Source organism: Bison bison, unplaced genomic scaffold (genome assembly GCF_000754665.1).
Source record: "Bison bison bison isolate TAMUID 2011002044 unplaced genomic scaffold, Bison_UMD1.0 scf7180017864072, whole genome shotgun sequence".
Classification (NCBI taxonomy): Eukaryota; Metazoa; Chordata; class Mammalia; order Artiodactyla; family Bovidae; genus Bison; species Bison bison.
This window is the reverse complement of record NW_011494644.1, coordinates 3,429,807-3,439,605: the sequence shown is the minus strand read 5'-3', so window position 1 is coordinate 3,439,605 and position 9,799 is coordinate 3,429,807. Positions and strand designations below refer to the sequence as shown.

At 44.0% G+C, this 9,799-nt stretch overlaps 1 protein-coding gene across 9 annotated transcripts in view; it reads left to right on the top strand.

Moving 5' to 3' along the window:
* The window catches only part of DCUN1D3 (DCN1, defective in cullin neddylation 1, domain containing 3), a 55,002-nt gene extending 45,501 nt beyond the window's left edge, over nt 1–9,501 (top strand). For all 9 annotated transcript variants that reach the window (XM_010837172.1, XM_010837171.1, XM_010837167.1 and 6 more), the window contains 2 exons: nt 6,719–7,254; nt 8,848–9,501. In XM_010837172.1, the coding sequence (XP_010835474.1) occupies nt 6,824–7,254; nt 8,848–9,331 (915 nt within the window). In that variant the 5' untranslated portion in view covers nt 6,719–6,823 and the 3' untranslated portion in view covers nt 9,332–9,501. The remainder of the gene's footprint in view (nt 1–6,718; nt 7,255–8,847) is intronic.
* Nucleotides 9,502–9,799: the final 298 nt, after the last annotated feature.

Sequence of the window (9,799 nt, the reverse complement as noted above, 5' to 3'; positions counted from 1 at the left end):
GCACCATAACAGTTGTAAGGACTCTGGATTCTAGTCCCCAGCCTCTGGTGAGGCTGAGCCTGAGGGCATCTTGCCTGCCTGCTTCACGGTGGTATGGCTTGCTGGGGAGAGAGCAGTGGCTAGGACAGCATTCTTAGCTCTGGGCACAGACCATGTGCTGTTCTTTTTCCAGTTGTTGTTGTTGTTGTTTAGTCCCTAAGTCATGTCCGACTCTTTGCAATCCCATGGACAGGCTCCTCTGTCCTTCCCTGTCTCCCACAGTTTGCTCAAATCTATGTGCATTGAGTCAGTGATGCTGTCTAACCATCTCATCCTCTGCCGCCCCTTTTTCCTCCTCTTCTCAATCTATCCCAGCAGCAGGGTCTTTTCCAGTGACTCAGCTCTTTTGTATCAGGTGGCCAATGTATTGGAGCTTAAGCCTCAGTCCATCCAATGAATATTCAGGGTTGGTTTCCTTTAGGTTGACTAGCTTGACCTCCTTGCAGTCCAGGGGATTCTTAAGAGTCTTCTTCAGCACAGTTCAAAAGCATGAATTCTTTGGCACTCAGTCTTCTTTATGGTCCAGTTCTCATATCTGTACATGACTACTGGAAAACTATAACTTTGACTGTATGGATCTTGTCAGCAGAATGATGTTTCTGCTTTTTAATATGTTGTCTAGGTTTGTCATAGCTTTCCAACCAAGAAGCAAGTGTCTTTTAATTCATGGCTGCAGTCACTGTCCACAGTGATTTTGGAGCCCACGAAAATAAAATCTGTCACTGTTTCCATTTTTTCCCCATCTATTTGCCATGTAATGGTGTGACTAGATGCCATGATCTTAGTTTTTTGAATGTTGAGTTTTAAGCCAACCTTTTCACTCTTCTTTCACCCTCATCAAGAAGCTCTTTAGTTTCTTTTCACTTTCTGCCATTAGGGTGGTATCATCTGCATATCTGAGGTTGTTGGTATTTCTCCCACAAATCTTGATTCCAGCTTGTGATTCATTCACTTTGGCATTTTGCATTATGTACTCTGCATATAAGTTAAATAAGCAGCGTGACAGTATACAGCCTTGACATACTTCTTTCCCTATATGGAACCAGTTCATTGTTCATGTCCAGTTCTAGCTGTTGCTTCTCGACTTGCGCATGTTTGTTAGGAGACAGGTAAGGTGGTCTGGTACTCCCATCTCTTTAAGAATTGTCCAGTTTGTTGTGATCCACACAGTCAATGACTTTAGCACAATCAATGAAGTAAATTTTTTTTTGAATTCCCTTACTTTTCCTGTGATCCAGTAGATGTTGACAATTTGATCTCTGGGTCCTCTGCCTTTTCTAAAGCCAGCTTGTACATCTGGAATATCTCGGTTCACATACTGCTGAAGCCTAGCTTGGAGAATTTTGAGCCTTACCTTGCTAGTATGTGAAATGAATGCAATTGTGCCATAGTTTGAAATTTCTTTGGCATTGCCCTTCTTTGGGATTAGAATGAAAACTGACCTTTTCCAGTCCTGTGAACACTGCTGAGTTTTCCAAATTTGCTGACATATTGACTGTAGCACTTTAACAGCATCATCTTTTAGGATTTTGCATAGGTCTGCTGGAATTCCATCACCTCCATAAGCTTTGTCCTGTGGATGGAGGAGCCTGGTAGGCTGCAGTCCATGGCGTTGCGAAGAGTCAGACATGACTGAGCGACTTCACTTTCACTTTTCACTTTCATGCATTGGAGAAGGAAATGGCAACCCACTCCAGTGTTCTTGCCTGGAGAATCCCAGGGACGGCAGAGCCTGGTGGGCTGCCATCTATGGGGTTGCACAGAATCGGACACGACTGAAGTGACGCAGCAGCAGCAGCAGCATCATTAGCTGTGTTCTTAGTAATGCTTCCTAAGGTCCACTTGACTTCACATTCCAGGATGTCTGGCTCTAGGCAAGTGACTACACTCCTATCGTTGTGGTTATCTGAGTCATTAAGACCTTTCTTGTATAGTTCTGTGTATTTCCACCTCTTAATATCTTCTATTAGGTCCTTACTCCCATTCTTGGATGAAACGTTTCCCCTACTATCTAATTTTTTTGGAAGAGAAATTCTGTTTTTTAGAGAATCTTTCCCATCCTGTTGTTTTCCTCTATTTCTTTACACTTCATTTCAGAACAGCTTCTTATCTCTCCTTGCTTTTTTCTGGAACTCTGCATTCAGTTGGGTATATTTTTCCCTTTTTCCCTTTTCAGCTCCTCAGACAACCTCTTTGCCTTCTTGCATTTCTTTTTCCTTGGGGTGGTTTTGGTCACTGCCTCCTGTACATTATTATAAACCTCCATATATAGTTCTTTATGCACTCTGCCAGATCTAATCCCTTGAACCTATTCATCACCTTTACCATATAATCATAAGGGATTTGATTTAGGTCATACCTGAATGGTCTAGTAGTTTTCCTTACTTTCTTCAATTTAAGATTAAATTTTGCAATAAGGAGGTCATGATCTGAGCCACAGTCAGCTCCCAGTCTTGTTTTTGCTGACTGTATAGAGCTTCTCCATCTTCAGCTGCAAAGAATATAATCAATCTGATTTCAGTAGTGATCATTTGGTGATGTCCATGTGTAGAGTCATCTCTTGTGTTGTTGGAAAAGAGTGTTTGCTGTGACCAGTGTGTTCTCTTGGCAAAACTCTGTTAGCCTTTGCCCTGCTTCATTTTGTTCTTCAAGGCCAAACTTGCTTGCTACTGCAGGTTTCTCTTGATTTCCAACTTTTGCATTCCATTTCCCATGACGAAAAGGACATCGTTTTTGCTGTTAGTTCTACAAGGTCTTGTAGATCTTTATAGTCAACTTCAGCTTCTCCAGCATCAGTGGTTGAGGCAAAGTCATGTTGAGTGGTTTGCCTTGGAAAGAAACCGAGGTCACTGTATTGTTGACTGTGAGGGCTACTCCATTTCTTCTTGGAAAGGAACCGAGGTCACTGTTTTGTTGACTGTGAGGGCCACCTTATTTCTTCTAAGGGATTCTTGCCCACAGTAGTAGATATAATGGTTCCCCGAATTAAATTCACCTATTTCTGTCCACTTTAGTTCACTGATTCCTAAAATGATATTCACTCCTGCCATCTCCTACTTGATCACGTCCAATTTCCTTGATTCATGGACCTAACATTCCAGGTTTCTATGCAATACCACCAGACATATCCACAGTTGAGTGTCGTTTCCGGTTTGGCTCAGCCAGTTCATTCTTTCTGGAGGTATTAATAATTGCCCTTTCCTCTTCCCCCATAGTATATTGGACACCTTCCAACCTGGGGTGCTCATCTTCCAGTGTTATGTGTTTTGCTTTTGCATATTGCTCATGGGGTTTTCATGGCAAGCATACTCCTGTGTTTTGCCGTTCCCTCCTCCAGTGGATGACATTTTGTCAGTACACTTCACTATGACCCGCCCGTCTTGGGTGGCCCTGCATAGCATGGCTTATAGCTTCATTGCATTACAAAGCCCCTTCACCAAGACCATGCTGTGATCTATGAAGGGGTTTCTGATACAGGTGTTAAGCAGTCTAGCTTAGTGGTTAAATTGAAAGTGAAAGTTGGCTCAGTGGTGTTTGTTTGCAACCCCATGGACTATACAGTAGAAGTCCATGGAATTCTCCAGGCCAGCCTTTCCCTTCTGCAGGGGATCTTCCCAACCCAGGCGAACCCAGGTCTCCTGCATTATGCATGAATTCTTGACCAGCTGAGCCACAAGGAAAGCCCAAGAGTATTGGAGTGGGTAGGCTATCCCTTTTCCAGTGGATCTTCTTGACCCAGGAATTGAACTGGGGTCTCCTGCATTGCTGGCAGATTCTGTACCAGCTGAGCTATCAGGGGTTTTTCAAGTCAGACATAATCAGGTTCTTCTTGTGATCCTGGGTAATCTTCTTTGCACCCCAACTTTCCTGTCTTTGAATGGAATTGTCATAAGCATATATGAGTTTTATTGTCCATAAAGTGCTTTATATAAATGCTCTTACTAGGAATTAGCCAACAGCTACTGTGTTCAGGGAAGCAGGCAACTTTAAAACACTTGAAGTGTGGCCATCCTGTGACACAGGCCTGAGCCCCTGATTGAACCTGAGAAATCTCTTGGTGCAGAACTGTTTCCCAAAGAAAGAGGTAGACAGTAAAGAAGGGAGCCCAGGGAGCCCATTAGGTAATCAGGGGACCACACCCACCATCAGATCTGTAACTGGCTTGAGACTATCACTTGCTTCAAAGGAAAGGACTGGAATGGAAGGAAGGGATCCAGCCTTCTGGCACTTTCTGACTAATCATCTGTCTAAATTGATTTCCCACTCCTTTTTTTCTTTTTATCTTTTGGGTATGTAAAATGCCTTCAGGTTTCAGCTGGTTCTGCTGTGTCAGGTCATCAAAGATGCTCTCATGTGGAGGGCTTGTAAATGGGTAAATGGATTAGAACCTCTTTGGTAGGTCCATCTGTTCTGTCCCTACTTGAAGGCCTTGGCACCAGGATTTGGAGGAAGCTGGTATAATATAGCATCTGTCCAATGGGAGCAGAGGTGAGTGGCCTATGGTAGGTGAGTCAGTCAGAAACCAGGAAATCTTCTTATCGTGCCAGATACCTGGGCTTTCCTCAGCAGCAAGAACTGAGCAGCAAAATCTGGTGAGTCAGCATGTCTGGGAATTAGAGTTGCCAGTCTGTGAGCATGTGGAATTTGTGTAAGTTTGGGCCTTTTGTTTCTTTCAGCATTTCAGTCTTAGAAACACAGATCTGGAAACCAGAACGTCCATGTGGTATAGTGCTGTTTGTTTTGGATAATTTGGCTTGAACAGGTTGCTTCTCATGTATTCTGGTCTTCCAAGAATTAACACCCTTGCCTTTAAAAATTTTAATAAGTTGCACTATGAATTACTAGCTGTACTCTAAAAGCATAAAAAGGCTTCAAAAAACTTACTTGGGTCTATCATTTTCCACACCAAAACCCTTCTGAAGGGGCTACAGTGTGATTTTGAAACCTAAGTGAAACTGCAAATCCATAAAGGGCATGTATAGTCATGTCTGTCATTTATTCTTTTTGAAGGTGGAGAATGGGACACACCCTGATACAATGTGATTCCAATTAACACAGGAACGATTATGGTCTTCACTTTAAACTTGTACACTCAGAACATACCCTTAGAATTACTTTTGAAAATAACTCTGATTTTATGCAAGTACTATTTGGAGGAAGTAAAGTTTTTAGCTAAAGTTTAAAGCTTCAACTTTCCATTAAAATACCCTTTTACCCTACTGCCAGTTCTCATTAGAGCTTTGAATTTGGATTGTGAAGGTCCATGACTCTAGAGCTGGTGAGACACGGGTCTGACATTGATTTGGTCCACTTCCCTGCTATACTTCCAAGTTTCTATTAACATAATTTCAGAGGCTGCAATTATTATGCTCTGCTGTGCTGTGCTTAGTCACTCAGTCGTGTCCAACTCTTTGCAACCCCATGGACTGTAGCTTGCCAGGCTCCTCTGTCCTTGGGGATTCTCCAGGCAAGAATACTGGAGTGGTTTGCCATGCTCTTCTCCAGGGGATCTTCCCAACCCATAAATTGCACCCAGGTATCCTGCATTGGTGGCTCAGACAGATGGATTCTTTACTGTCTGAGCCACCAGGGAAGCCCAAGAATACCAGAGCAAGTAGGCTGTCCCTTCTCAAGGGGATCTTCCTGAGCCAGGAATTGAACTGGGGTCTCCTGCATTGCAGGCAGATTCTTTAGTTAGCAAAATTTTACAAGCACTAAATTTTAGATGGATCTTCTAGTAGCCTAGTTGAAGGTAAGAATGAGTCTAAGTAGATAAAGTGTCTCCAGAGAAATCACCTCCTTCCTAGCCAAGAAATTTCTAGCAGTCTTCCTATAAAACACTTTTTAGTTAAAAATAAGTAAATCACTATGATGTTATGTATTAGTGCAGACTTCTTTTTCATCTAGCTGTTATCCTATCATTTAGAGATTGTATTTGGGTAAATCAGCCCTTCTTTTAAAATGGAGACACCTTCTTAGAAGACTAAGCCTGCAGGCCCTTTAGAGCATTCACATTTAGTGTGAACTTGACTTTCCTTCTACATTCTACCTTTCTGAGAGGGGTATTTAGAAAAGAAGCTCAGCGACTGGGACCCTTGGCATGGAATACAGTCCTGGTGGATGGCGCCCATAGGTGGATAGAGTAAGGGTGGAGAAAGGGCTTGCACATTCTTTACCTCATCTTTAGGGCATTATGAAACTATATATAGTTATTTGGGATGTGACCACTCTTTCTCCCTGTTCATCCTACTTAAAAAGAAAATCTGAGAATTTTGACATTAGAGACTAGAAGATGAACCTTTTATTTGTACCTTTGGTGTTAACACAGGTTCAAATAACTTTCTTATGTGATGGCAAATTTGCAAGACAAATTTCCTTTGGAATATTTCTGGCAAACCCATAGTCTTCCTGATGCATTCTGCACATGAATTCTTTGTGATCTATGTTACCTTAAGAATTTTAGGAATTTCCATTATTGGTTCTCCATATGTGTCCTAGCCACTGCATTTCCAAGGTGAAGGTATAGGCTTGTGAGGAAGGTGATGGTGAACTTGGGGTATTTCCACTAGTTCATGGTTGGCTCATTGCAAGAATGGTGTTGCACTGTGCAGTTCCTGGAGGAGAGCTTGCATACTCTGTCTTCCTGTTCGGTGGTGATTGGTCTTTAATTTTCTTCTAGGTTGGCTGGCTCCTCTGGCTGATGGCATGTTGAGGCACATGGGCCAGTGGCAACGAGGGCATCCAATCCAGAGAGGGCCGCTCTAGAGGCCAGGCCACCAGCATCATGGGCCAGTGTGTCACCAAGTGTAAGAATCCCTCATCAACTCTGGGTAGCAAGAATGGAGACCGTGATCCCAGCAGCAAGTCACATGGTAGGCGGAGTGCAAGCCACCGTGAGGAACAGCTGCCAACCTGTGGCAAGCCAGGTGGAGATATCCTTGTCAATGGGACCAAAAAGGCAGAGGCTGCTCCTGAGGCCTGCCAGCTGCCAACATCCTCCGGAGATGCTGGGAGGGAGCCCAAGTCAAATGCCGAGGAGTCGTCTTTGCAGAGGTTGGAAGAACTGTTCAGGCGCTATAAGGATGAACGGGAGGATGCAATTTTGGAGGAAGGCATGGAGCGCTTTTGCAACGATCTATGTGTGGACCCCACGGAATTTCGAGTGCTGCTTTTGGCTTGGAAGTTCCAGGCTGCTACCATGTGCAAATTCACCAGGTTAGTCACAAATACTTGGTGTCACCAGGTGAACAGAGGAGGAAAGAGAGCACCACTGAGCAGTGGTGCCCAGCTAGGATAGAAGTGGGCACCAACAATCCTTGCCTGAAGTTATAAATCCATGTTGCCAAGCTGCTGTCCCACCCCACTGCTATTTCAGACTTTTTTCTTTCACTCCTTTGTCAGTTCACTTACTTCCTTACTCAGTGTTTATTGTGCACCTATCATGTGTCAGGCATTGGGTGCCACTGGGGATGTGCTTGGGAGAAGGCAGTGGCACCCCACTCCAGTACTCTTGCCTGGAAAATCCCATGGACGGAGGAGCCTGGTGGGCTGCAGTCCATGGGGTCGCTAAGAGTTGGACACGACTGAGCGACTTCACTTTCACTTTCCACTTTCATGCATTGGAGAAGGAAATGGCAACCCACTCCAGTGTTCTTGCCTGGAGAATCCCAGGGACGGGGGAGCCTGGTGGGCTGCAGTCCATGGGGTCACACAGACCCCATTGCTCTCTGAACGATACCCTTAGTCACCCTATGTGCCAATAAGGACAACTGGCCCCAGTTATCAGCTAGTGCTTGCATGCACAGTCACTCAGTCATGTCCAACTCTTTGTGACCCTGTGGACCATAGCCTGCCAGGCTCTTCTGTCTGTGGTATTTTCTGGGTAAGAATACTGGAGTGTGTTGCCATTTTCTCCTCCAGGGGATCTTCCCAACCCAGGGATCGAACCCATATCTCCTGCGTTGGCAGGCTGATTCTTTACCACTGAGCCACCTGGGAAGTCCTGTCAACCCGTAGTTGTGTCCACTGTTATCATCATGCATCCTGATAGAGATTATTTGTGGGAGACAACATGGCAGGGTCACTGCAAGGTATGGTTTGCAGAGCACTGGATTATAAGAAAGAAGAATTGACTTTGAGAACCCCTCTATAAAACTTTTAGTCCCTGGGTAGGTTACTCACAGACCTCAGATGTTATATCTTCAGAACATACAGAATCTCAAAGAACATGATCAGTGTGAGACCATGTTGTAAGCCAGAAGTGTTATATGTAGATGTTAAAAAATACACATACAATTTTTGCTTTTTAGTAACAGAACTTTGATTTCTGGTGGCAGTTTCCCCAGGTTCATCCAGAATCTTTGGACTCCAAAAATTTTCCTTGGCAGTAACCAAAAATATTCCAAAACCAAACAACCCCTATAGAATCAAAAGGAAAACAGGAAGACTCCCTCGCCATCTCCAAGGAATGTCTACAGCTTAATCACTGTTGCAGAATGAGAAATGGCATGGAGCAGGAGACTTTGAGTTTAGCTTTAGAAAGATGAATAGATGAATGAATGAACTGTTACCAGCAGCCTACCATGTGCTTGGCACTATCTCGAAGTTGACATAATAACTTGTTGACTTAAACCCTATGAAGTAAGGTAGTATTCTCACCATTTGGCAGATGAAATAGGATTGCAATTAGTAGAGGAGTTGGAGTTCAAATCCCGACAGCCTCACAGTTATGCTCTTATGATACTATATCGCCTCTCAGTAAATGATACCATTTGCAATTATTAATTGTGCCCCTCCTTCCTGTTGCAGGAAGGAATTTTTTGACGGCTGCAAAGCAATAAGTGCAGACAGCATTGATGGGATCTGTGCACGGTTCCCTAGCCTCTTAACAGAAGCCAAACAAGAGGATAAATTCAAGGATCTCTACCGGTTTACATTTCAGTTTGGCCTGGACTCTGAAGAAGGGCAGCGGTCACTGCATCGAGAAATAGCCATTGCCCTGTGGAAACTCGTCTTTACCCAGAACAATCCTCCGGTATTGGACCAGTGGCTAAACTTCCTAACAGAGAACCCCTCGGGGATCAAGGGCATCTCCAGGGACACTTGGAATATGTTCCTTAACTTCACTCAGGTGATTGGCCCTGACCTCAGCAACTACAGCGAAGATGAGGCCTGGCCAAGTCTCTTCGATACCTTTGTGGAGTGGGAAATGGAGCGAAGGAAAAGAGAAGGGGAAGGGAGAGGCACACTCAGCTCAGGGCCCGAGGGCTTGTGTCCCGAGGAGCAGACTTAGTGGCTCTGTCTCAGGAGCAGCAGCAAGGATCTGCCTGCTGCCCTGCAGTCAACCAAGGAATTGGACCTTTCTGAAAATTACTGAAGATCCGGATATTTTCTACTTTACACCTTTCTCTGCCTTGTATCTGAAAGGGCTCTAAAATGCTGTATCATGTTTTAGGCACTTTCTTCACTTTTGGTTATTTTGGTTATTTCCCTTTTTTGGGGAGGGGTCCCCCAAAATATTTGAACCTGGCTACATGTTGTATATCTTTTTTTTTTTTTTTTGAAGCCTTCAGATAGTAAGCCTGCCACTTCTTGCACAAATTAGATTTTTTTTTTTTTGGTGGGGGAGGGTGTAGAGCAGGTAGTAGGAATGGGAGTTAGGTTGAATTATCATTATAAAATGATAGTGCCAGATCTCAGTTTTGCATATTCTTGTTTTTCAGGGCAGGTCTGTACTGTGTGTAGTGCTGTTTACATGGTT